The 27,816-nt window shown below is 47.3% G+C and overlaps 1 protein-coding gene across 1 annotated transcript; it reads left to right on the forward strand.

The window, feature by feature from the left end:
- The first annotated feature begins 671 nt into the window (after nucleotides 1-671).
- On the forward strand, nucleotides 672-27,816 carry TRIM35 (tripartite motif containing 35). The gene is made up of 6 exons (XM_046656520.1): nucleotides 672-1,177; nucleotides 15,563-15,658; nucleotides 18,922-19,152; nucleotides 22,406-22,428; nucleotides 23,218-23,336; nucleotides 24,713-27,816. The coding sequence occupies exons 1-6, from the start codon at nucleotides 743-745 to the stop codon at nucleotides 25,288-25,290; spliced, it is 1,482 nt and encodes a 493-aa protein (XP_046512476.1). The 5' UTR covers nucleotides 672-742; the 3' UTR covers nucleotides 25,291-27,816.

Below are 27,816 nucleotides of genomic sequence, written 5' to 3' on the forward strand. Positions count from 1 at the left end.
CTCACGTCATGAGCACTTTCCACACTTATTTCACTTCAATCCTCACATCTCATGGAGACAATGATACTATCGCCACTTGACTCACAAGGAAACAGATTTGGAAAGATCGTGACTTGCCTACTTACTCAAGCGCGGGACACGAATCGGGTCTTCTCACAGGTCTTCCTACTACTCCCTTCCCCCACCCGTTTCCTCCTTACCCCAGCGGGCAGGACTAGGACTGGCCAAAGTAAGCACACAACTAACGCAAGACGGGGGTAGATCTTTGCAGGGCACTATAACCCTAAGCGGTGAGACACTAACGGCGTTGGGAGACCCGCCTCTACTTCGGAACCAGCAAGCGGACAGCTCTCCTCCACCTCGCGGGGCTGACTTTCGGGGACTAGTTAAGGAAGGGGCTCCTAGACTTCATTTCGCCTATCAAATCGGAAGCAGGTGTCCAGTGACACGGAAGCCCTACGCACAGCTGGGGAGTTCCTTCCTCGCTAAACTGGGCCCGCCCGCCGCGAACCGGCCGAGACCACTACCATAGGGGCCCGCCCTCCTCTTCCGGGATTTCCCGCGCCGACCGGAACTGGGGCGGACCCTCACGAGTTCACCCCACGCGATTGGCCGGCGCCGCTGTCGCTCAGCGCTCCGAGGGGAAGGGGCTGGGCGCCTCTGCCCGCGGGCTCCAGGAGCCCCCAGGTGGGTGGGAGGGGCGGGGCGAAAGTTGCGGGCTTGGGAGCTGGCAGCCGGGGCCATGGAACCGAGCCCCGCGGTAGCCCCCGGGCCTTCCCACTCGTTCAAGGAGGAGCTGCTCTGTGTCGTCTGCTACGACCCCTTCCGCGACGCCGTGAGTCTGCGCTGCGGCCACAACTTCTGCCGCGGCTGCGTGACCCGCTGCTGGGAGGTGCAGGTGGCGGCCACCTGCCCGGTGTGCAGGGACCGCGCGGACCCCGGCGACCTGCGCACCAACCACACCCTCAACAACCTGGTGGAGAAGCTGCTGCGCGAGGAGGCCGAGGGCGCGCGCTGGACCGGCCACCGCTCCCCGCGCCTTTGCCGCCCGCACCGTGGCCAGTTCAGCCTCTTCTGCCTCGACGACAAGGAGCTGCTGTGCTGCTCCTGCCAGGCCGACCCCCGGCACCAGGGCCACCGCGTCCAGCCCGTGAAGGACACTGCCCACGACTTTCGGGTAAGAGCGGCAGTGTGCGCGAGGTGTCTGAGCGCGCACGTGGTGGCCGAGTCAGGACCAGAGCCCGGCACCCCTGCCCCACCCGCTCCCGCCGGCCCGAGCTGAGAGTGCCCAGCCCCGCCCCGCTTCCTGCTGCCAGCTTGCTGGTGCCTGCTCAGGACCCCGCCGCTCTGACCCTGGGAGCCTGCGGAGGCTGCCTTCTCCATCAAGGCCGGCCCAGGGGGCCCGAGATGGGGGAAGAAAGAATGTAAACAGAAGTGTGAGGACTGGGGTTACAGGTGTGCCCAAGCCAGCCCCGCCCACTGCTGAAGGGTTTCTGCCGCCGTGGGGTGGCCTGTGCCCCCTTGAGAAGCACAGGTGTGGGTTGGTAGTGCTTAGGTCCCCTGGAGCTTGGCACGCTCAGGTTAGAGGGGCAGGAGCCCAAGACCTGGCCAGGGCTGTGGAGCCAAGTTGGTCACCTACTTCCAGAGCTGGCGCCATGTATTGTACAGCTGCCAGGAGGCCTCTGGCCCTGGCCATCTGGTTTATTCTGGATCACTCTCAGCATCGCAGTGCCTAGAGTTCCAGTGGCTGTAAATGAAGTAAGGAGCAACTTAGAGGGCAAGACTACCATAGAAAATTCTTTGGTATACGAAGGAAAAATGATCAGAAAGTAAAGATTAGCCAAGTCAGGAGTTTTCAAAATTTTTGACCATAGCCCATAGTAAGAAATATTTTTTCCACTATGACCCAGAACACTCATATGTATGTATAAGTTGAAAGAAAACTTGTGTGAAAATGTCTATTGTACTTTAGCATTTTCTCTTGTTTTATTTTTATTTAAAAAACTGCACAGGGTGGGGGCCGCTTGGTGGTCAGTGGTTTAGTTCATATGCTCCACTTTGGTGCCCCCGTTCGCCAGTTTGGATCCTGGCTTCGGACCTATGCACCTCTTGTCAAGCCATGCTGTGGCAGGCGTCCCACATATAAAGTAGAGGAAGATGGGCACGAATGTTAGCTCAGGGCCAGTCTTCCTCAGCAAAAAGAGAAGGATTTGTGGCAGATGTTAGCTCAGGGCTAATCTTCCTTTAAAAAAAAAATTGCACAGGGTGTGAAACACTATTTCATCACCTACTAATATATGGTTCAGACCCACAGTTTGGAGAACACTGGTTAGCTGGTAGGAAGCTGAGTGTATTGAAAAGAAGGCTCTGCAAGAACTCCCAGTGCCTGGTTTCCGTACCCTGTTTTAGTTCGTTTGTTTTAATGTCTTGCTTAAGAAATATCAAATGTTGTTTACAGTTCCATATACATTTTGACAAAGTTCTGGTGAGGGGAATGTCACCAGTGTGCGTGTGCGAACGCTACAGTGGCTTGCCAGAGGGATAACCCTATAACTTCTGTCGCCTTATTTGTTTAACAGTGGTCCGCAACAATGCTTTTCCCATTTCCACTGGCTGAAGTGCCAGGTCCTGATTTGGGACAGCTAAAGTAAGTGCTGGGCATTCTGGGGACTGGGGTCGAAGTAGCCGGGCACGATGGGTCAAGTCATGACTACTCACCTTGGGGCTGGCAGAGCTGCAGATCAGGAAGACGAACAGGGATCAAGGCTGAGAGCACTAAGGTGGAACCCCCAGGTCCGGGCTAAGCCAGGATTCAGGGTCAGTGAGCCAAGTGCCAGGAAGCGTGTGTGGTCTGATGACAACTTTCTGTTTATTCAGCAGACACCTTGTATGACTCGGCCCCCGGGGATACTGTAGGACACGAGATAAACAGGAATTTATACCTTCAGGGAGCTTCAAGCAGAGACCCGAGGGATGAATTGTCAGCCGGGTGAAGAGGGTGAGGGAGGGTATTTCAGGCAGAGGTGGCAGCATCTGTAAGGGCCCAGAAGCAGGGAGGCCTGACTGTCCAGGCACCAAGAGACTTTTAGAGTAGTTAGAGTGGAGGACAGAGGAGCAGAGGGAGCCAGGAGGCCTCGAGGGCTGGTCTTGATCGTAAAGAGTTCAGGGAGCAGTTGGAGGGTTTTAAGCAGAGGACTGATGCTGTCTGATCAGTGGGCAGTCAGGGTGATGTCTGAGGGGGTGGGGAGTCCAGTCCTGAAGGATCTGAGGAGAGTGCGGACCGAGTGTGCTCAGCCTGATGCAGGGCGGAACTCCTTCGTGTGTTAGACGACTGTGTATCAAGGGCCCGCTGTGTTCCAGGCCCTATTCTGAGGCTGAGGCTGCAGAGGTCAGTAGGAGCGCCCTCGCCCCAGGGAGCTCATGTTGTCGTGGCGGAGGTCAAACAGTAAATAGACACGCTGTAGTTCTGGATGATCACAGTAAGTGGTGGTCGTAGGGGAGCAGTATGAGGTGGGAATGGGCTGAGGGTGTTTCCTTTGTGTGCTATGTGGAGCCCTGAAAGCTTTTCAGTAGGGATTTTGTGATGAGATGTGTGCTTTAGAAAGATCGCTTTGGCTACCGTGTGAGGAGTTCGGCAGATAGAAAATCATACCAGCCAACACTTTGTGGGCACTTACTGTATGCCAGGTGCTCTTAAGTGTTTCCATGTCAACAAATTGAATCCTCACAAAAAACCTATGAGGCTGTGTATTAGGGTCCTATTGCCATTGTGATAAATTGCCACAAATGTGCAGTAGTCCCCCTTTTTTGTGGGGGATACGATCGAAGACCTCCAGTGGATGCCTGAAACCACAGATAGTACCCAACCCCATACATACTGTTTTTCCAGGACGTATGTTCCTATGATAAAGTTTCATTTATAAGTTAGGCACAGTAAGAGATTAACAACAATAAGTAACAATCAAATAGAGCAATGATAACAGTGTCCTGTAATAAAAGTTACTGTAGATCTTAGCAACCTCAGCATATGATTCTTTTCTTTCCTTATTAGGTTGAGAACTTTCACCTTTTCACTTAAAGCACTTGATGGCTTCTTTTTGGCATATCCAAATTGCTGGCATCACTACTCTTGCACTTTGAGGCAATTATTAAGTAAAATAAGGGTGACTTAACACAAGCAATGCGATGCCCGACAGTGGCTCTGATAACTGAGACGGCCACTGAGTGACTAAGGGGCGGGTAGCGTCTACAGTGTGAATACGCCGGACAAAGGGGTGATTCACTCACAGGGGATGATTCACGTCCCAGACGGGAAGGAGCGGGACAGAGCGAGATTTCATCACACTGCTCAGAATGGTGTGCAATTTAAAACTTATGAGTTGTTCGTTTCTGGAATTTTCCATTTACTATTTTTGGACCACCACTGCGGGTAACTGAAACCACGAAAAGCAAAACCATGGGTGAGGGGGGACTAGTGTGGTGGTTTAACACAGCACAGATTTATTTTCTTACAGTTCTGGAGGTCAGAAGTTCTGAAATCAGGGTGTTGGCAGGGCCACGTGCCTGTGGGAGGCTGGGAGAGAGTTTACTTCCCCACCGCCTTGTCCCGCTTCTAGAGGCCCTTCCTCCGTCTTTAATGCACATCATTCCAGCTGCTGCTTCTGTTGTCCCGTGGCCTTCTCTGACTACTGCTATCTCCCTCTGATAAGGACCCTGTGATTGTATTGGGGCCACCCAGACAATCCGGGATGATCGCCCCATCTTCAACTCCGTAATTTAGTCCCATCTGCAGAGTCCTTGATGCCATATAAGGTAATATATTCTCAGGTTCTAGGGATGAGGATGTGGACATGTTTGGGGGCCATTATTCAGCTTGCTACAGGTGGGTCCTATCTCCCCATCTTACAGACGGCGATACTGAGTCTCAGAGAGGTAAAGTAACTCGTCCAAAGTACGGAGCAGGTACTATAGAGTTCACCTGGGCCCCGTTCAGCCCCTGTGCTGGTCGTGGACTTTGACAGGAACTCTCTGGTCCTGGGTAGAGCTTTCTCTGCTGGTCCTCTGTTCCAGGAGCTGAGAGGGCAGCTGACTGGGTGGGTTCTTAGAGGCTGAGTGGATAAGGACCACTGTTGGTGGGTACTGACTGAGTACCTACTATGTGCCGGGCACAGTATGTCCAGTAGAGGACAGGGCCGTCCTAGCCCCTGCCTTCTTGGAGTCAGATAGACGTGATTAAATAATAATCACACTAACAATTATATTCAGACTGTGACATTCCTGTGAAGGACAGTACAGGATGTGGTGGATGTTATAACGAGGAGGCTGCTCTCGTCTGATGGTGCGTGGGAAGGAGTCTCTGAAGAAGTGATTTCGTGGAGACCTGAAGGCTCAGAAGGCATTAGCTAAGTGAGGGGCAGCAAGCAGTGACGGCGGGCCGGAGGGCGGGGCATGCAGTAACCCAGAGACGGCCTGGATACGGAATGAGGGAGTCCTGGACAGATGCTGCAGGGCATGGAAGGGCATGTTCAGATCTGGGATTTTGTCCTCAGCATAGTGGGGCAGGAAGGGAAGGACTGATGAGATTTCAGAATACGGTATTTGTTTAAACCAGAGCTATAGAGTGCATGGTGGAGCTTCAAAGGACCTACGGAAATCCTCTAGTTTAGGCTTTCTCAAACTTGAATAATACATACATCCTTCTTAAAGGAGAAAATATTCCAAGAGTGTGACTTAAATTACTTTATCACATTCCTTACATGCAAACGCAAAACTAGTGTACATACCTTTTGCTTGTACCACATATAGGCAATGAAACCAAGAGGTTTTATTTTGCTGGAACTAAAGCCCTGCCCCTGGGTGGCTGTGAGGCTTCTCTGGCAAGACTTGGGATACCCCTCTGCCCTGTTCCAAGTGCTCGCTTGATTCGCCCGCCAAAGTTTCCCTGTTTGAAGAACTGCAGAACTTTCCTGCCCTGTAATTGGCCTTCCTAGGTGAGGATCTGGAACATCCCTCACTGATGAAGTGTGTTTGTGTTCTTTCCTTATTAGGCCAGGGCAATGAAAGTGGGATAGCCTGGTGTCGAGGAAGTCGTTAACTGAATACAAATGCTGGCACTGAGTTGTAGGAACTGAAAGCATGTGTCAGCACTGTTTATAAGGTGACTCACAATAGGCTTATCTTAGTATTTTTTTAGGTTATTGTTGAATGAAAACACTAATTTAAAAAACTCATGGAAACTTGCAAATCCCCCAAATACATAGATCCAGAGTCATGGGGGACTGTGAGATGACTACCTTTTACTAATGAAAAAGCCAAAACTTGGAGAAATACGACAACTCATGCCAGTTACAGGGAATGAAATCAGTACACCAAGGATTAGAACCCAGGATTCTTGCCCCCAGGCCAGCATTCACTCTGGTTTGCATCTTCAGAACAGACCTGCCCTGAACCCCACCAAGTCCCAGGCCTCTGAACTGCCTTGTCCAGACCCCTTATCCATCCCACAGGGCTGACATGCGGCCATTCTCTGCCCTTCAGCCTCTTCCTGCCCCAGCCCAGCCCCTTCCAACTTAGAACTGGGGGGTCGGGGTCACCATCTTAGAATCAGTCTGGCCAAATCTAACCCAGGAGTATTCCAGGTATCTCTTAAGTCTCCCCCCTTCCAGTTCTTTCCTCCTTTTTCCCAACTACTCACCCCCATCCAGATCCGGCCTCATGGGCCAGGCCCTTCCACAGCCAGGTTGCACTGGAGGACGGTTATTGCCTGCTTGGCTAGGCATGTGCCCAGGGGCAGGATGGGGGCTCACTGAACACTCCTCACTGGGGCTCCTGAGTTATGGGGCCCCAGCATTAGGCCCATGGTAGACACCTGATTCTTAAGGAAGGCTAAACACCAAGGGGAAAGGAAGAATGGGCAGACTGGATTGGAGTTGACTAAGAAAGGGACCTGGAAGAGATCGACTTGTCTCAGATGCATTATGCTATCCATTTAGGAAACCTGGGGGCGCGGGGTGCGAAATGGGTGAAGGTGCCCAAGAGGTACAGACTTCCAGTTAAAGAATAAATAAGTCCTGGGGATGTAATGTCCGGCATGGTGACTATAGCTAATAGGACTGTATTGCATATTTGAAAGTTGCTAAGAGAGTAAATCTTTAAAGTTTTCATCACAAGAAAAAAACTTTCTAAGAGTGTGGTGATAGATGTTAACTAGACTTATTGTGGTATGTTAACTAGACTTATTGAGGCGATCATTTTGCAATATATACAAATATCAAATCATGTTGTACACCTGAAAATAATATAATGTTATATGCCAGTTATAAAAACAAAGGAAACCTAGAAAATAACCCATAGGAGAGTTAAGTTACCTGGCACTAAAGGGCAGTTAATAGTAATAAGAGCTAACAGATACCCGGGGCGGTCTTGTAAGCACTTGGCATGGATGGACTTATTGGATCCTCACAGCTATCCTATGAGCTAGGCAGTATTCCCACCCCTGAGGCGCAGAGAAGTTAAGGGACTTGCTCAGGATCGCCCGCTACTAAGTGGAGGAGTTGGGATTAGAAGCTGGGTGGCCAGGCGCCAGAGCTCTTAGCTGCTCCATCAATCTGCCTGAAATCAAATGTCTGAAATATATAGGAAAAAAGACACGAACTAGAGACAGATGCTAGGAAATCCTGGTGCTGGGTCAGGTAAATGTGGATGGAGAAAACTGCATTTTTCATTTTTATGGTGAAATTTCAGAGACCGTAGAAACTTTCATGCCTTCATCTTAGGTGAAGAGTCTGAAGGCCAGAGGGAGAGGAAGGGCTTTTGCCAAAGTTCTCACCAGTGGTTAGGGACAAAGACAAGGCTGCAAATCAGGTCTCCTCACTTTCACTCCCGGAGGAGATGTTGCCTGGTGGAAAGGACATGGGAACATGGGTGTTCAGTGCACTTGTTGACTGGGCAAGTAGTTAATTGAGCATCTGCTTTGTGCTGGGACCGGGGGATATGCGGTGGTCGAAACAATCTCTACCCTTGCAGAACAAGCATCCCTTCCTTCTGCAAAGGTTTACTGAACAGCAGTCTGCTGGGTGAGAGGACCTGCCCCCAGGAAGCCTGCAGCCTTTCCTGGAGAGTGAGGAGATTATCCGGGGCAGTAAGTGGGATGATAGAGGTGTGCTGGGGAGCTGTGAGAGCCCACGGAGATGCACCTGCACTCTACTGGGGAGATCAGGTCGGCTTCCTGGAGGAAATGAGGGGGCCTGAGCTGAGTTTTCAAGGTCACGTTGGGATAGTTGGGTGAAGCAGGTGGGGATCGGTCAGAAGGAGCAGCATATATGAGGCCTCAGAGGACAGAAAACCGGGCTCAAGCCAGACAGCCCTGGCTTCAGACAGGGCTCTAGCACTTTGATAAGCACTTGCGGGGGTACTGTGATGATCTTGGAAAATAGTATTTATTTTTCTCTTACCCACATCCGTCCCACTTTTGTTATACCACATAGCACCTGTGTTAACAGATATTTTGGTTAAAACAATTTTGTAAAATCCTCAGGGTACTAAATACGCTATTGAAATTTGCTGCTCAAGGAATCAAATTGTAATTTTTAAGAAAACTATGTAGACTACATAATCACATTCTGAATCCTTTAGTGTAAATAAAAACTTCTGTTTTGTGTGTGTTTATAACTAAGTAATCTTGAGTGTTATAATTTGAAGCCAAAATCAGAGCTCATTTGCTTTCTGGGGCTTGGGGCCTGGCTGATACTCTAGATGTATTGGGGCCTCTTAGCTCCCCCAAGGCAGTGATGACCCATAGTGGTCCTGGCCAGGCTCCACACCTGAGCCCCCATGAGTGAGCCGGGGGTCTGTGCATTCAGGCTCTCCTTGTCCTGTAGGCAGGTCCCTGAATGGTGGTCCAGTGTATACAGGTAGGTTTAGGGTAAAATCAGAATATCAAAAGCAAACATGGAAAGTGTATTGTTTAGATTCATTTGAATTCACATTTTTACGTGTAGTATTTTCTAGGTCAATCACTAAATGCGTAGAAGGTAAAACAGTGGAATAAAACATGTATGGTAAATCTAAAAAAAAGGCAGGAGGAAAAGGAAGAAAAATACTGAACAAGCAGAATAGTACAGAACAAGAAGTAGGTTTAAATGCAAATATATCGGTAATTATGTTAAATACTCCAGTTAAATGACAAAAGTTGTCAGACTGGATAAGAAAACAAAATCCAATTTTGTGCTACTTAAATATGATTATGTCAATAGATCAAAAAAATGCATTTGATAAAAATCAGTATCCTTTTGTGATTAAAAAAAAAACATTAGTGGGGCCAGCCCCGTGGCCGAGTGGTTAAGTTCACATGCTCCGCTTCAGCCGCCCAGGATTTCCCCGGTTCAGATCCTGGCTGTGGACATGGCATGGCTTGTCAGGCCACACTGAGGCGGCATCCCACATGCCACAACTAGAAGGACCTACAGGTAAAAAATATACAACTATATACTGGGGGGATTTGGGGAGAAAAAAAGCAGGAAAGAAAAAAGAAGATTGGCAACAATTGTTAGCTCAGGTGCCAATCCTTAAAAAAAAAATATTAGCAAACTAGGAATGGAAGGAACTTCATTAATCTAATTCACAATCTACCAAAAAACTTACAGTGAATACCATATTTAGTGGTGAAACATTGAAAGTTTTCTTATTGAGATCAAGAAAAAGGAATGCCCATTATGACCAATTCTATTAGATTTTATACTGAAGATCTTGCCTAATAAAGTAAGTCAGGAGTCATCAATAAAAGATGTAAGGTTTGGAAAGAGGGAAACAATACTGGCATTGTGTGCAGATAATATGATTGCATATGTCTGCATAGGAATTTCTCTTGCATAGAAAATAAAAAGATGCTACAGATAAATCATGAATATAAATAAGTTTAGACAAGATGCTGGTTGGAAAATGAAGATTAAAAAATCAATTGTATTTCTTTATATCAGTAACAAATAGAAAACAAAATAAAAAATATTTACAATAGTATTAAAAAATCGAGCATCTAGGAATAAATGTAACAAAAAGTGTGTAGAACTCTGGCAGGGAAAAATATCAAAAACTTCATTGAGAGACATCAAAGAGGACTAAGTGGAAAATGTACCGTGTTCATGGATTAGAAGACTCAGTATTTGAAGATGTCAGGTGCCTCCAGACTGATGTGTAGAGTCGGTACTGTCCCAGTCAAAATCCAAACTGGATTATTTTTGTGGAATTTGACAAGCTAATTCTAAAATTTATATGAAAACTGAAAGGGCCAAGAATTGCCAAAACATTCTTAGGAGGTATCTATTAGATATCAGTTTATTTTATAGCTATAGGAATTAAGACTGTGTGATATTGGCACAAGAAAAACAGATGGGCCAGGAAAACAGACTAGAGAACCTAGAAACAGATATGTATTTGATGTGTGACAGAGGTGACCCTTCAGATCAGTGGGGAATGATGGTATTTTTAAATAATGGTTCTGAGACAACGAGCTACCTGGTCACACCATCCACAAAATAAACTCCAGGTGTCCACATTAGACCTAGATGTGAAAGGAAAGCCATACTATAGGAGATTGTCTTTGTAACATCAGGTGGAGAGGTATTTCTTAAACAAAACCAGCAAGCACTAATTCTAAAGGAAAAGGCTGATAAATTTGACCATATCCAAATTAAGAAATATAAATGATATGATAGAAGACATGTTATATATCTAACCCATAAGAGACATACGTTGTGTATTTATAATAAATTCCTACAAACCAGTGGGAAAATGGCAGACAACTCAATAGACAAATGGTCAGAATACTTTGGCAGGTATTTAAAAATAAAGATCCAAATGGTTAATAAACGTGTTTGATTAACATAGCTTGTGGGGTATGAATTGGTACATTACTTTGGACAGCAGTTGGGTGTTATCTGCTAAAACTGAAAACACACAGCCCTGTGGTCCAGCAGTTCTTCCCCCAGGAATATTTTGTAGAGACACAAGTGTACATGTGCACCAGGAAATCTAGACAACAATAGTCATACTATTTATATTACTCAAAGATTGTAAATGACCTGCTGTTCATTAACATGGAATGGATAAATGATTGTGGTACATTCATACAATGGAATACAATGCAACCATGAATGAGTAAATGTACATACAATAACGAATTTGAATCCTGCAAGCCTTATGTTAAGTAAAGGAAGCAAGACACAAAAGAATATGTATAATATGATTCCATTAATTGAACATTCGAAACCAGACAAAGCTAAAGTCTGTTGTTTAGGTTAGGGATGCATAATAGGTGAAATAACTAAAGAAAGCAAGGAAGTACTATAAAAATCAGAATCGTTGTTTCTTCTGACAGGAAGCGAGATAAGATTGAGAAGTGACATGTTCTGGGTAGTGGTTACAGGGGTGTTCAATTTATAATTACTTAAGAGATTGCACATTTATGTTTTCTTTTTTTAAATCTCAATCTGTTGTGTTTTATTTATTTATTTTTTTGTGTGTGTGGAATATTGACCCTGAGCTAACATTTGTTGCCAATCTTCCTCTTTTTGCTTGAGGAAGATTGTTGCTGAGCTAACATCTGTGGCAGCCTTCCTCTATTTTGTATGTGGGTCACCACCACTGCAGGGCTTGACAAGTGGTGTGTAGGTCTGCGCTCGGGATCCAAACCCGCAAACCCCAGGCCGCTGAAGCAGAGCGTGTGTACTTAAGCACTATGCCAACAGACTGGCCTCCTGCACATTTATGTTTTATGCCAAAGAAAATAAATTGCCAAAAACAACAAAGGAGATGAAAAGGTAAAAAGTAACTCATCAAACCTGAGAGAAATTAAAAGAAAAGTCTCTCCTTCCAGTGAGGTAAGTGACAAGAAAAGGCTAAGACTTCTAAAGTTTCCATCTTATAGGCTCTTAAAAATTTGAAGTATAATTTATATACAACAAGATGCATAGATCTTAACTGTTCAGTTGGATGAGTTCTGGCTGTTAGACGCACCTGCACCTGCCACTCCAGACAAACCGTCCAACATTTCCATCACTCTGGAGAGCTCCCTGCCCTCCCAGTCGATCACCAAGAGGCAGCCACTTTCTGACTTCTGTCGCCCTAGGTTAGTGCTGCCTGTTCTTGAACGTCACCTAAGTGGAATGTACTGTGTGCTCTCTTGTACTCCAAAATAATACATATACTTTTTGATTCACCCATATACTTTTTGATTATCAATGGTTTGTTCCTTTTTCATTGCTAAATAGCTTTCCATTGTATCAGCGCACTGTAGTTCATTCATCCGTCTCTTGATGGACATTTGGGTTGTTTCCAGTTTTTGAATATTCATTAGCTTTTAAAATGTGTTGTTTGATTCCTTCTAGGAGGAACATTTCCTTGACATGTTAGATTATTTAAGGAATTGGGCAAAGTATTGACAGAATTATAAGCTTTTATTCTCCAGAACTGAAGAAAACTGACAACATGTTTGATGACAACAAATTTGGAAATAAGATGACACATTTAGAAACACAAGAGACAGCTGGACAAACATGGTAGGAGCTCTCTTAATGAAACAACTTATGCAGGGCTGTGGCCAAGAGCATGGCCTTTAGTGCTGGACCGTGCTGAGTACACATCCTGGTTCTGCCACTGTCTAGCTGTATAGTTTGGCAAGTTTCTTAACTCCTCTGGGCCTTATTTGCTCCTCTCTATAATAGGAATAAAGTGCCTGCCCCACAGGAGTGTAAGAATTCAATACAATGATGTTTGTAAAGTGCTTAATTGAGTGCCTTATGAACAGTACGTGCTCCATAAAACAACTTGTAGTAATATAATCTTACTAGTAATAACAGAATCTTCCTAGTAATAATATAACCATTGGTTGATCTCACCAGCTAACATCTCAGAGAAGGGCCATTTTAGGGCTGGTCTTTGCTGAATTAAACCAGAACTCTTCTAGTGATTGAAGAGTTTGGGAAGGACAAGGACTGTCCCCCCCACTCCTCATTGTTCCGTCACTCCCAGCTGCCAAGGCTGAAGGGAGAGGGTTGGCCGTGTTGCTTGGGGCCAGCACACTCCTGGGTTGTGTCTGGGGCACTTGCTTTGCTCCTATCATTCACACTTATCTGGAAAATCACAGAATTGCCCTTTTGGACTCTTATGACATGACTTTGTAACAAAACATCTCATCCCACAAGATAAAACATTAGGAGGATATTTAGTGGTCTTGTGGGACAGTTGTCCTGATGTTATTTTGCTGTTGAAGAGACACAGCATAGAGATGATATACTACAGAAAACAATGTTTAAAAAATCTGTTAAATATCCTCAAGAAGAACATAAAAATGACCAGAATGAATAGAAAAATAAAACCAAGAGAAAGTGAAATCAGTCATTCTTTTATTTTCTTTTTCTTTTTTGAGGAAGATTAGCCCTGAGCTAACATCTGCTGCCAATCCTCCTCTTTTTGCTGAGGAAGACTGGCCCTGAGCTCACATCCATGCCCGTCTTCCTCTACTTTATATGTGGGACGCCTACCACAGCATGGCGTGCCAAGCGGTGCCATGTCCGCACCCGGGATCCGCACCCAGGATCCGAACCCGCAAACCCCGGGCCGCCAAAGCAGAACGTGTACACTTAACCGCTGCACCACTGGGCCGGCCCCTTATTTTCTGTAGTATAGCAGTTAAAAGAAAGTGCTGTAGAGCAGGAAAGACAGGCTAGTTATCTATTGCTGCATAACAAATTATCCCAAAACATAGCAGCTTAAAATAAAAAAAGTCTCTCATCTCCTGTTTCTGTGGGTCAGGAATCTGGCATGACTTAGCTGGGCGCCTCTGCCGCGGGGTCTCTTGTGATGCTGCCATCAGGGTGTTGGTCGGGGCTGCGGTTTCTCTGAGGGCTCACGTAGGCCAGGATCCCCGTTCGGGCTCGCTCACGTGGTTGCTGGCAGATTCAGGTCCTCACCGGCTGTTGGTGGGAGGCCACCCTTAGTTCCTAGCCCCATGGGCCGCTCCATGGGCTAGATCACAACATGGCAGCTGGCTTCCATCCAGGTGAGCAAGTGAGAAAGGGTGTGCACCGGCCTTTTGTCACCTCATCTCAGACATGGCACCCCGTCACCTTTGCCATAGTCTGTTGATTAGAAGCAAGTCAGTAGGTCCAGCCCACAGGGCAGGGGATTCCACCAGGGCATGAATACCAGGAGGTGGGGGTCACTGGGGCCGTTTCAGAGGCTGCTTCCTACCATCTGCCGTCTGGCCCACAGTGATGATTCATGTCTCTCCCCAGTGCAGAATACATCACCCCCTCCCAAGATCCCCAAGCATCTTAGCCCTTACAGCATCAGCATAAGTCTGGAATCCCTTCCTCTAAATCAGGGCCAGAGAGGGATGAGGCTTTTGAGGACAAATCTGTATTATCTATTGCTGCATAAAAATCACCCCCAAATTTGGCAGCTTAAAACAACAAACTTTCTTATCTCACAGGAGGGGAGGGGTCGCTGGGGGCCAGCTTGGACACTGCCTCCTACCACTGTCTAGATTCACGTCCTTGTTCTACTACGTACTAGCTGTGTGGCCTCAGATTAGTCACTTCCCCTACTGTGCTGCAGTTGATTTCATCTGTAAAATGGGCCTAATAATTTTACCTACCTAATATGGATAATGTGGTGAGTAAGTGACATCATTTGTAAAGTAATTAGCACAGTTCCTGGCAAATAGTAAATGCTCAATAAATGGTAGGCATTTATAGTTAATGTTATTAGAATTATTTTTATTGTTTTTCAAAAAAAAAAAATAATTAACCTTGAAAAGCCTTCTCGGAATGTGGAGAGGGAAGGATAAAGATGGAGGGAAAGTGATAGGCCTTGGATACCAACGTGGGAATCCAACCTGAAACTAGTAGTGGTTCTTCAAGGAGTCCAAGGAGGTCAGAGCAATGGTGAAAGTTTAAAAACTACGAAACAGAGCTTTTGAACTGCTACTTCAAGCATTTCACATGATCCGAGCACTCTTAGAATATTGGGGTTCAGTAGGGTTGCAGGGAGACGTGTAGTTTAGATAAGGCCTGGTTGAGTCAGCCTGTGATCAGACCTGTTCGTTGGTGACTGCCCGCTGGTCCAGTTCCGAAGGTCGCCCCAGGGGCCTGTGAGCGCGTGGTCTTTACAGTTGCGCGCACGGCTCAGGGATTCTCGGCCCTGCCTGGACCAGCGTTAGGCTTGAGCAGGATGCCCTTCTATGCTATACTGTGACCAACTCGAGATGGAACAGGTCTCTTTACCTCCTCAGCCCTGTCTCCCCATCTGTACCAGGTGTAAAACAAGGGGGCCGGGTTAGAGGAAATCTGAGGGTCCTTTATGCTGTCGGTGTCGGGTTCAAGGTCAGGGCTGTACTTAGCTTTATACTTTGCCCCGTGGTGCGTGGATGGACCGGGTCAGTAAATGTGGTTGAGTTGTACCCATGTTGAAGGGGCACTGCAGTTGTGATTGTGGTGTGTTGTCCTCCGTGGCTGGCCTCTACCCCTAACCTGCCTCCTTGCTTCCTCCTTGCCCCTCACGGCAGGCCAAGTGCAGGAACATGGAGCACACGCTGCGGGAGAAAGCCAAGGCCTTCTGCGCCATGCGGCGCTCCTACGAGGCCATCGCCAAGCACAACCAGGTGAGTGAGTGCTCCGGCTGAGTGGGGAGACTAGGGTCCCCCAGGGCAGTCATGGGGAGAAACGCGGGTGGGCTGGCCCTGGCTGTGGCTGCTGATGCAGGGTTAGCCTTCCCCAGCCCTGATGGTCTAGCACGGCCACGTCCTCAGGTGCTGATTGTGTCTGCACTGCCACGGCCTCTTTAAATACCAGGCATGGCCACGCCAGCAGCCATGAGAGTGGCTTAGAAAGCCACCTGTGCCATCTGCACCATGGATTCGGACTGACTTCAGCACGTGCCGCACTCCATGTCTACCCAGGCACTCAAGCCAGTGATAACCTGGGGCTCTAAGTTATTCCTCTTTCCCTCTCACTCCCTTGGTCCACACCATCAGCAGTCCTGGCCCCTCTGTCTCCAAAATACATGATGTCTGTCCAACACTCCGTTTCCACTGCCACCATCCCCCTCCAGGTCACCCGTGTTTCTCGCCCGGCCTCCTCCCTGGGCCCCAGGCTTCTGCTCTTGTTCTACAATCCCCTCTTTACAGAGTGGACTGATCGTTTAGAAAAATACATTGATTGGGTCACTCCTCTTCTTCAGACTGTCAGTGGCTTCCATCACATTCACAATACAATCCAGAGTTCTCACCGTGGGCTCCAAGGCCCTCATCCCAGCCCTGCGGGCCCCTTGTCTCCGTCTCCTCCCGTGCTTGGCTGCGCTCTCAGCTCCAGCCACACTCGCCCCCTCCGTAGTCAGCCGAGCCAAGTCTTCTCCCCAGCTCCTCCCAGGCTCAGCATCTTGTCATTAAAATCTCAGCTCAGATGTCCCTCTTGAGAGTGTTCCCTGATCACCCTACCCAAGTGGCCCTCCGCATTTACTCACTATTATCTCCATTTAATTTTCTTCGTCACACTTCACTACCTGTAATTAATGTTTTGTTTTCTATTTACTTTTGTGTTTCCTTCCATTAGAATATAATGAAAGCAGGGCACACTGGTGTCTAAAAGAATTTGTGGCACACAGTAGGTGACCAATAAATGTTTGTTAATTGAGTGAATGAATTGGGCCCCCATGTTCGCACTCTCACTGCTGTACCTTGGCACCCTCTCTTCATCTGAGTCCTGTGTGGATTGGTAGCCTGGTTTCTGACTGGTCTGCTCCGTCACTTCCTGGGCAAGAGCTTCTAATAATTACTGCTCAGGTGGACTCATCACACCCTCAGCTAAGGCAGTCCCAGCTCCGGCCGCCTGGCAGTCCCCTGCAGAGCCGGCCAGGCCCTCCAGTATCCACGGTCTGTGGGAGAGGATTAGGCTTGGGAGAAAGCCTCATTAACATCTGGCCAAGGAGTTTACCCCCAGCCGCAGCACTGGTGGAACAGAGCAGAAGAAAGGACTGTGAAATGTTGGTGGCCAGGGCAGTAACCACAGAGCAGACCTGCTTTCAAATCCAAGCCGTGTTCTCCAGGCGGATCCCTCGCCCGCTCCAGGCTAATCCCCTCCTCTGTACAAAGAGGACGATTCCCTTTTACTAGGCTTTTTTTGAACGTTCAGCTGAGATAATGCGTGTGAAGTGTCCCACAGAGAGAAGTCACTCAACATTTCTCATAGCTTAGAGACCAACAAACTGATGTGAGAGAGATTTTTCACTTTTTTCGAGGAATCATTTTGTCATAATATTGTCAGAGCCGTAAACACATGTTGAACTTTCAATCCAAACACGAGATTACTAACCTGCTGTGGCTGAGGCACGCTTTTTGAGTTGCTGTCCCAGCAGTTGTCGTGGAACTGTGGGGCTTCATCTCTGTCGTTTCACTTGATTTCCTTTGTGGCTGACGCCATCACCTGGCTGGCCTTGTGCAGGACTGGCGTGGGGTTACCTGGGGAGTGTCCACAAGTCCAAGTGACAGCACCTGTCTGCCCGTCCCAGGCGGAGTGGAACTCTAACATGGTCAGGTGTGACAACTCCAGGATTCCAGCTGGATTTGTGCTTTTCCTCTAAATCCAGTCAGTCCAGGTTGATGAGTGGATGGAAGTTTTCCTGCGAGGCTGCCGTCACCAGCAGTGAGAGTTGCTGAGCTGAACGAGGACCTCTGGGCTGCTGTTTCCTGCCTGCTCTGTGTGTCTCTTCCTGTTGATAAGAATCATCCTGGATTTTGCTCTCTCCCCCACTGTGTATTACCAGTCTTTTTAGTCTGGTATTTCAACAATGCCATCTGTTCTCATTTGCATTTCTTTGATTATTAGTAGGTTTGTACATCCTTTCACAAGTATAATAACCATCTGCATTTCTTCTGTATTTACCGGTTCACACTTTTTTTTTCTTGGAATATTTGTCTTTTCTCCTGGTGGATTCCTAAGAGTGCCTTGTGTATTAAGAACAATAACAGTCTATTGTATGTTGCAAATATTTTTCCTAGCTTGTCATTTGTTTTTCAATGAATCTTTTCACTTTTTCAGTGAGTCAGAGCCATAAATCTATATTGAACTTTCAACCGAAAGATGCGATTACTCACCTGCCGTTGCTGGAGCTCACATTCTGAGTTGTTTTCCAGTCATCATCTTAGAGCTGTATTGATGTGTTTATCAGTAGTCTCTTGCCATACAAAACTTTAATTTTTATATGTAGACCATTATCTCATTCTTTCTTTGAGGCTTCTCAGTTTCATATTATGGTAAGAAAGTTCTATCTCATTCCAAGATGAGAAATATTTCTCTGCTTTTTTGATTACATTTATATGGTTTTGTTTCAACTTTTAAAAAAACTTTTTGTAGTAATGATGAGAAGTATTCATATTATTAATAATTCAGTTTTAAAATAAATACTTGCAGCTACTCTTTTGGTAAGCCTCTGGATCAGACAAATTTGAAGTCCTAAGTTTGGAAGGCAAATAATTTTTAGAAATCATTGCCATTTGCAACAGTTCACTTCTGAGATTTGGGATTTCCCTTGCTATCGTGCAACCTAAACAAGATACAGAATATTATATGTTGGGGAAGTTATGAGACTGCAGTTGACATCTAAGCAATGATTTTATTTTTTTATTTTATCAAGATAACCCCATTATGCTTTGACTTATTTTAAATTTAAACTTATAAATTTGTGCTAATAAAATTGCATCTATGTTTTATCTGTTGGGGTTCTACATGTGGATTCTTTTGAAAATAGAATTCCTTTGCTAAAAATGTGGGATTTAAAAAATTTTTAAAAATCTGAGTCAGTTGGTTAGGTGATGGTTGCAGTTCTCTCCACGTCTGACCTGTGGCTCCCTCCCGCTCTCTGCGGTAGGTGGAGGCTGCCTGGCTGGAAGGGCGAATCCGGCAGGAGTTTGATAAGCTTCGCGAGTTCTTGAGAGTGGAGGAGCAGGCCATCCTCGATGCCACGGCCGAGGAGGTGAGGCAGAAGCAGCTTCTGGTGGAGGAGAAGATGAAGCGGCTTGTGGAAGACACAGAGGCTCTGGCCCATGAGATTGAGTGGCTGCAGATGGAGATGAAGGAAGATGACGTTTCTTTTCTCATGGTGAGGAGCTCATCGTTTGGATCCAGGGACAGGGACCAGATGTTCAGGAACCAGCGGGGAGCCCAATACCAGCAACCCTGGCCAACCCAGTCTTCCTGGAGCTTCTGGATACTGGGCTGGGGGAGCTTACAGACGAGGGGCTCTGCTGTGTCAAGAGGCTGAAAAGAGTTTAAGCAGAGCAGAGTTCCTGGAGGGCCTCTTTGTTTCTGTTTCTCCCTGCCTCCCTCTTTCCTTTTTTTTTTTTTTGAGGAAGATTAGCCCTGAGCTAACATCTGCTGCCAATCCTCCTCTTTTTGCCGAGGAAGACTGGCCCTGAGCTAACATCCGTGCCCATCTTCCTCTACTTTATATGTGGGACGTCTGCCACAGCATGGCTTGCCAAGTGGTGGCATGTCTGCACCCGGGATCCGAACCAGCGAACTCCGGGCCGCCAAAGCAGAACGTAGGCACTTAACTGCTGCGCCACCGGGTGGCCCCTCCTCTTCTTCCCGTCTCCTTCTCCTTCTCCCTCCCTCTGTGGCACTCACTCCTGCTCTCCCTTTTTATGTTTCTACTTTCTTTACGCGTTCTTAATATAAGGGAGTACTTTTAAAGTCCACTTCTTATTTTGGAATAATTTTAGATGTATGGAAAAGTTGCAGAGCTAGCGCACACTGCCCTTGTGGACCCTCCAGCAGTTTCTCCCATTGTTGACGCCTTACGTCGCCTTGTGGCGCATCTGTCCAAACTAGAAAACTGACACTGGTGCACTGTTATTAACTAAACTCCAGGCTTATTTGGACTTCACCGTTTTCCCGTTAATGTCCTCTTTCTGCTCCAGGATTCAAGCCAGGGTCCCACATTGCATTTAGTTGTCACATCTCACAGTCTCCTCTGGTCTGTGACAGCTTCTTATCTTTCTGTGTTTTTCATGACCTTGGCGTTCCTGATTGCCATTCCTGATCTTGGCAATATGGGTTTGTCTAATGTTTTTCACGTGATTAGACTGGGGTTATGGGATTTTGCAAAGAATACAAAATGGAATATTTTTAAATTATAAATTATGCAATTATTTAAATTTTTTAATTTAAATATGATGTTTTGGTATTCTCTGTTATTTTCTTAAGAAAAGGATGACTCTATTCTCTCTTTAAAAAATATATTTAGTTTTCTTTTCTTGCTTTTATTCATTTCATCCCCACTCTCCCATCCCCCCACTCCCACTCCCTGTGAGTCACTGGGTCTTTATGGAGAAGTTTCTATAATTGGAAAGCTAGTTTGGAGACTGGTCAGGAGAATGAGGTTTCTTCTCTACTTGGAGAACAGCTGAACTCTCTGAAAGGGAAGTCTTTCTAGAGTGGAGTGGGAAGGGACAGGGATGTCCTCCATTTGGGCTGGATGTCACATCCTGGCTGGGGACCTTTGTGGGTTCTCCACCTCATGCAAAGCTTTGAACCATGATGTCTTCTGTTGCCAAAATGTCCCGATGATGAGGTCATTTGGTGGGCTCTAAACGCTGGATTCCTTGCTCTTTCTGTTTAGGAAATTGGGTGTGTCTCTTGCCCATACCACCTGTGCTTTCAGGGATGGTTTTGTGACTCTCTTTTTTATATAAAAGCTTTATTGAGATATTATTTGCATACTGTGTAATTCACCCATTTAAAATGTATAATTCAGTGTTTTTTAGTATATTCACCGGGTTGTGCAACCATCACCACGATCGATTTTAGAACGTTTTCGTCTCCACAAACAGAAACCCTGTACCCCTTAGCTGTCACCCTCCTATGCCTGCAGCCCCACCACCCTCAGCAACCACTAATCTACTTTCTGTCTCTATAGGTTTGCCTATTTTGGACATTTCATATAAAAAGAATTATTCAATATGTAGCTTTTTGTGACTGGCTTCTTTCACTCAGCATAATATTTTAAAACTTCATCCATGTCACATGCATCAGTACATGGCTGAATAATACCCCATTGTATGCATGTACCACATTTTATTTATCCATTCATCAATTGCTGGACATTTGGGTTGTTTCCACTTTTTAACTATTATGAGGAGTCCTGCTATAAACATTCATGTACAAGTTTTTGTGTGGACATATGTTTTCGTGTCTCTTGGGTAGGTGCCAGGAGTAAATTTGCTGAATCCCATGGTAACTCAAAGTCTGACCATTTGAGGAGCTCCCAGGGTGTCTTCCAAGCGCCCGCACCATTTTGCGTTCCCAACAGCAGTGTGTGAAGACTGAATCCTCCATGTCCTTGCCAACACTTATCTGTTTTTTTGATCATAGCTATTGTAGTGGGTGAGAAGTAGTACCTCACTGTGGTTTTAATTTGCATTTTTCTCATGGCTAATGATGTTGAGCATCTTTGCATGTACTTGTTGGCCATTTATATATCTTCTTGGGAGAAATGTACATTCAGGCCCTTTGCCCGTTTTTTAAATTGGGTTGCTTGTCTTTTTGTTGTTGAATTACATGAGATTTTATATATTATGGATACTAGATCTTTATGAGGTATATGATTTATAAATATTCTCTTCTGTGGGTTGTCTTTTCACTTTCTTGATGACAGTCTTTGAAACACAGAACTTTTTCATTTTGATGACATCTAGTTTGTCTGTGTTTTCTTTTGCTGCTTGTGCTTTTGGCATCATATCTCAGAAACCACAGCCTAATCCAAGGTCATGAGTTTTATAGTTTTAGCTCTACATTTGTCTTTGAGCCATTTCGAGTTACCTTTTGTATATGGTGCAAGGTGAGAATCCAACTTCATTCTTTTGCATGTGGATATCCAGTTCTCCCAGCATCATTTGTTGAAGACCATTTTTTCCCCATCACATGGTCTTGGCACCCTTATAGATAACCAACTGACCATAGATGTGAGGGTTTGTTTCTAGACTTTCAGTGTCCATTGATCTATTTTAGTACATGTTAGTACCACACTGTCTTGATTACTGTTGCTTTACTAAGTTTTGAAATCGGGACCTGTGAGCCACCAACTTTGTTCTTCTTTTCTGAGATTATTTTGGCTATTCTGGATCTCTTGAATTTTCATATGAATTTTAGGATCAGCTTGTCAATGTCTGCAAAGAAGCCAGCTAGACTTTTGATCGGAGTTGCGTTCAATCTGTAGATCAATTTGGGGAATATTGCCATCTTAACAATATTCAGGCTTCTGATCTATAAACATGAAATATATGACTCATTTTGAGGTCAGAAATTTATGCTTTTTTTCTGTGTTTGTGTCTCTGTGGTTTTTTCTCTTTCAGAAACACAAGAGCCGAAAACGTCGGTAAGTTGCCACGGCTAGTGGAGGGGAGGGGAAGAGCAGGCACAGATACCAGGGGTGCAAACTCCAGTGGCTCCGGGGCCAGCCGGGTGTGACACAGGGAGTGGTGGGGACTGGCCAGGTGGACAGAGCCCTCTTTCAAGGCATTCCACTTCCCATTGCACTGGTGCAGTGTGGTTTTCCTGGGTGTGGAGCATTACCATCCACTGTGTGGGGAGTGAGTGTGCCATCCTGCACGTGGCTCATATTCCTCACTGGGTCATCCTGATATTTAGGCTTGTGAAAGCCTCAAGGCACATTGGTTTGTGTTGCTGTATCTTGGGTTCAAAATGAGGCATAAGGAAGAACTGTGTCCCAGTCAGAGCTGTACAAAGATCGAAGAAAGTGCTTTGGGCAGTGGTGAGTTCCCGGTCACTGGAAGTATTCAAGCAAAGGGCAATGACACCTTCAGACTATTGGAGTAGAGGATCCTTAAGGTCCCTTCCAATTCAGACATCCCGTGAGCAGATATGTGCGTGTGATTTCTGCTCACAAGGATGGAACTGTGTCTGAGAACCTCCTATTTATGTTTATGGGGCAGGCTGAGCCCAAGTACTGAATCCTGAAGCCTCTCAGTTGACTCCTTGCTCATCTCTCATCAGAGCCCAATCCAGGTTTGTCTTGGGCAAGGTGGCCAGGGAATTTAGGCCTGAGGCAAGGGAACCAGTGCTGTGGCCTGTTTCCAGCTGACCCAGTCAGGCCCAGGATGCATGGCCTTGGCCATGCCCACCAGGCGCAATTCTCCCTTTCCAGCCTCTTCTGCACCATGGAGCCAGAGCCCGTCCAGCCGGGCATGCTCATCGATGTCTGCAAATACCTGGACTCCCTGCAGTACCGTGTCTGGAGGAAGATGGTCATGTCTGTTGAGTCTGGTGAGTGGGAGCATGGGCAGGTGTTACTGGGCGTGGGAGGAGCACTTCATGCTAGGCAGAGAGCAAGCTGCACTCACTTCTTCCAGCTTCCCACCCCATTGGACCTCCACATCTCTCCGCTGATCCTTTCTCCAGCCTCTTCTGGAGAGGTCCCTGGTGTGCTGCTCCACTCCTCGCCCCACTGCTCAGACCCCTCCCAGCAGAAGTCCTTCCCCTTTGAGTCCTGATGCTCGGCCACCTCTTCAGCAAGAGAAGCTGGCTTCCCTCTCTGTTCAGAGCCATACTGTAATGTAAGGAAAGGCCCCCTCCCAAGGTGATTCCAGTCTACGCAAGTCACTGTGTCATGCGCTGTAGACGAGAGTCTGTGCCCCCACAAATTCATATAGTGAAGCCCTAACCTCCAATGTGGTATTTGAAGGTGGGGCCTTTGGGGGTGATGAGGGCTAGATGAGGTCCTGAGGGTGGAGCCTTCATCATGGGATTAGTTCCCTTACAAGAAGAGACACAGGAAGCTGGCTTCCTCTCCTCTCTCCTGTGAGGACACAGCAGGGAGGCAGCCATCTGTACACCAGGAAGAGGGTCCTCACCAGCACCTGACCACGCTGGCATCCTGACCTCAGACTGCCAGTTTCCACTTGTGAGAAACAGATTTCTGTTGTTCAAGCCACTCAGTCTGTGATATTTTTATTATAGCAGCCCAGGCAGACTGAGACACGGTGAATTTATAGGACCCAGGGGAAGGTTAGTGCTTTTCTGAGACATCTTGGGAGTTGCGTGAGCCTCTGGGGTCCCTGCCTGTATTGATTTCCTGTGGCTGCCGTAACAGAGAACTGCACACTGGATGCCTTAAAGTGACAGAAATTTATTCTCTCTCAGTTCTGGAGGCTAGAAGTCCAAAATCAAGGTGTCGGCAGGTCCATGCTCCCTCTGAAACCTCTGGGGAGCTCTTTCCTCTTCCTGGCTCTGGCGTTTGCCCTAATCCCTGTCTGCAGCACTTCGATCTCTGCCTCCTTCATCACAGGGCCTTCTCCCCTGTGTCTGTGTCTCTTATTTTTTTTGTTAGGACAACAGTCACCTTGGATTAAGGGCTTACTCTACTCCTGTCTGATCTCATCTCGACTAATGACATCTGCAGTGACCCCATTCCCAAATAAATAAGTTCATCTTTGGAGGTACTAGGGGTTAGGACTTCAACATACTGTTCTAGGCAGGGTACAGTTCAACCCCTAGCACCGCCCCTCAACCCAGCGCAGCTCCCACCATGCACCAGAGCCAGGTGGGACACAGTTGGTCAGTCTGGGGGGACGTCAGCTGGCATGGCAGAGGGTGGGGTGTGGGGTTTCCTGATTTGCCCCCCTTTCCCCCTCTGCTCTCAGTGCCCTTCAGCTTCGATCCCAACACGGCTGCTGGCTGGCTCTCAGTGTCCAATGACCTCACCAGCGTCACCAACCACGGCTACCGAGTCCAGGTGGAAAACCCGGAGCGCTTCTCCTCGGCACCGTGCCTGCTGGGCTCCCGCGCCTTCTCCCAGGGCTCCCACGCCTGGGAGGTGGACCTGGGGGGGCTGCCGAGCTGGCGGGTGGGTGTGGTGCGGACGCACCAGGACGTGGGCGCCGAAGGCCACTCGCATGGCTGCTACCACGACACGCGCTCGGGCTTCTGGTACATGTGCCGCACGCAGGGGGTCGAGGGGGACCACTGCGTGACCTCAGATCCGGCCACATCGCCCCTGGTCCCGACCATCCCGCGCCGCCTGCGCGTGGAGCTGGAGTGCGAGGAGGGCGAGCTGTCCTTCTATGACGCAGAGCGCCACTGCCACCTCTACACCTTCCACGCCCGCTTCGGGGAGGTGCGGCCCTACTTCTACCTGGGGGGCACCCGGGGCGATGGCCCCCCTGAGCCTCTGCGCATCTGCCCGCTGCGCATCACCGTCAAGGAGGAGCTGGACGGCTGAGGCTGGCTGCCAGTCGCTGGTGGCTGCCTGGTCTTGTGCGACGGCATGCTTTTCTTTCTGTCCCTCTTGCTAAAGCCACACTCGTCTTGGTACCTGTGTCCTGCCTGCCTTCCTGCCAGGGTCTTCCTCCGACCTAATGTGTCCTCTCCATGGCACTAGGCCCCAGGCTGCCTCCTTCATTTTTGTCCCATCTCTCCCGACAGCCGAAGGTCATCCAGGAGACACTGCACTGGCGAGGCTCTCCCCAGAGTTGTGGCACCTTCGGGATGTGAATTTTCTGAATCTTAATTCCAAGATTTCTAAGGATAATATTTGCTTCTGGAATGGGCCTGTTGTAAAATGTAGGTTTTATTGTTATCCAGGTGTGGTGAGGCCAACAGACAGGAGCCAACTGCCATTGAAAAGATAGTGTGTTACTTAGGATTCCCGAGAGGAGGGGCTGCACCATGGGAGACCACACCGGGAAGTGCTAGGGGCCATCAGGAGGCAGAGGAAGGGAGGGGAAAGCTGGGCCGCAGACTTTGTTGTGGTTTTCCCAGGAAGGAGCAGGCGAGGCAGGGTGCAGGGTACACAGGTTTAGGGTCAGCAAGTTTAAATAATTTTGGTGGGCTCTGGGGCATAGGGGCTGGCCCTAGTTGTCTGATGCCCGGCCCTGGGATGAGTAGGATGGGGATGTTGGCCTGGAGTGTGCAAGCCCTGTGAGAGCCGATGCAGGAGGCTGGGGGGTGTGAGGGATTGGTTGGTTTGATTTGAAAGGCGCGCTCACAGAGGACTCGTTTGCTGGCTCCAGGAGTTAGCTAGCCCTGGGAGGGGTAGTTTCCTCTTGGTCAATGGGGCCACAGATGCCAGAGCATCACGAATATAGAAAATAGGAAAATAGAGTTAATATAGGGCCGCTGCTGTGGCTTCGGGGCAGGACCCAGGGCCAAGCTTGTCTCTCACCTTGCACCAGTATTTTAAAACTCCACAGAGGCTCCTGGGGGCCCCCACAGGGCGGAGGCAGGCTGTCCTTCCACTCGGCTCTGATTTATCTATTTATGCTTCTTAAACGATTTCACTTAAAAACACAATTTTAAAAACCATGGTTTAGACCTGTTCCCTCTCTGGGTCTCAGTTTCCTCGTTTGTATATGAGATAGTAGGGCTGGAAAATGATATCCGTCTAATTGCTGTGGAGAAAATTCCTGATCCACTCTTATAAAGGCATGAGAAGGGAAGGAAAGAGGGGCCCTTTTCCAGTTGTGGGGGAAGGAAGGGAACACAGTCTGGGGTCCAGGGGTGGTGCCAGGAGAAGATGCTCGTGCTCTCGGCCTTCCCTCCCCTCTTGTCTTTGCCGACCTGCGCCTGCTCAAGCCTGCTCATTCTCGCTCTGCTGCCTTTTGCGTTTTCATCCTGATTTCTCCCTCCACCGTGCCTCCAGACTTGTCCTCCACCTTTTCTTCTCTGCACATGCTACAGATAGTTTTCAACTGTCCACTTGTCATGTCCTGGGAACAGTGTGGTGAAAGGAACTGTGTTCCTGTAGGAGCAGTGTTCTAATCAGGGACACATTCCTGACCAAGGACTCACATCCTTTCTCCTGCCTGTGCCCCCTGTTCACAGAAATGGACATTTTAAACAGAAATGATGAATCAGGGCTATAAATTAGTTATAAATGTCATGTGTACATTGCTGGGGCCGTGGGGAAGTGCTCATACTCAAAAAAGCTTCAGGCACTTTGGAGCCAAACTCACCTCTGGCCAGTGTGCACTCTCTGTGATAAAGTATTTATCTAACCATCCACTGTAATTTCTATATGCATAATCTTGACCTGAAATTATTTTGTTAGTTATAATAAACTTTAAAAATGTTTTTTATTTCCACCTTAGATGTTGGAGGAGTTTTTCTTACAGGATAATTTGGATAGCCTAGGGCCACTTTTGACAAAAATAAAAATGATATTTGAGCTAAAGCCCACTCTTTCTTTTGACAGTTTCCTTTCGGTGTTCTCATAGGCAAAATTTCATCCATGTTGTAGCGGGTATTCGACTTTATTCCTTTTTGTTATCCAATAATATTCTGATGTATGGATATACTATATTGTATTCATCCATTCTTCATTTGGTGAACTTTTAGGTTGTTTCCACTTTCAGGCCATCATGAATAATGCTGCTGTGAAGGTGTGTGTACAAGTTTTTGTGTGGCCATGTTTTCCATTCTTTTGGGTATATACATACCTAGGAGTCGGTTTGTAGATCATACGCTAACTCTGTTTAACCTTTAGGAACTGCCAGGCTGTGTCCAGTGTGGCTGCACCATTTTATGTGTTTAGCAGCAGTGCATGAGGATTCCAGTTGCTCCATATCCTCAGCAGCACTTGTTATTGTCTGTCCTTTAACTTAGCCATCCTGGTGGTGAGGTGATACCTCACTGTGGTTTTGATTTGCATTTTCCTGATATCTAATGATACCAAGTATCTTTTCACGTGCTTGTTCGCCGTTTGTGTATCTTCTTAGGAGATACGTCTTCAGATTGTTTGCCCATTTTT

The sequence above is a fragment of the Equus quagga genome, chromosome 3 (genome assembly GCF_021613505.1).
Source record: "Equus quagga isolate Etosha38 chromosome 3, UCLA_HA_Equagga_1.0, whole genome shotgun sequence".
Taxonomy (NCBI): domain Eukaryota; kingdom Metazoa; phylum Chordata; class Mammalia; order Perissodactyla; family Equidae; genus Equus; species Equus quagga.

Excerpts from the sequence above, each read along its gene's own strand:
- TRIM35 (XM_046656520.1), top strand. The coding sequence starts at position 743 with ATGGAACCGAGCCCCGCGGTAGCCCCCGGGCCTTCCCACTCGTTCAAG. Across the intron at positions 19,153-22,405 it reads ATGACGTTTCTTTTCTCATG|AAACACAAGAGCCGAAAACG; the intron begins GTGAGGAGCTCA and ends TTTCTCTTTCAG. Across the intron at positions 22,429-23,217 it reads CACAAGAGCCGAAAACGTCG|CCTCTTCTGCACCATGGAGC; the intron begins GTAAGTTGCCAC and ends CTCCCTTTCCAG.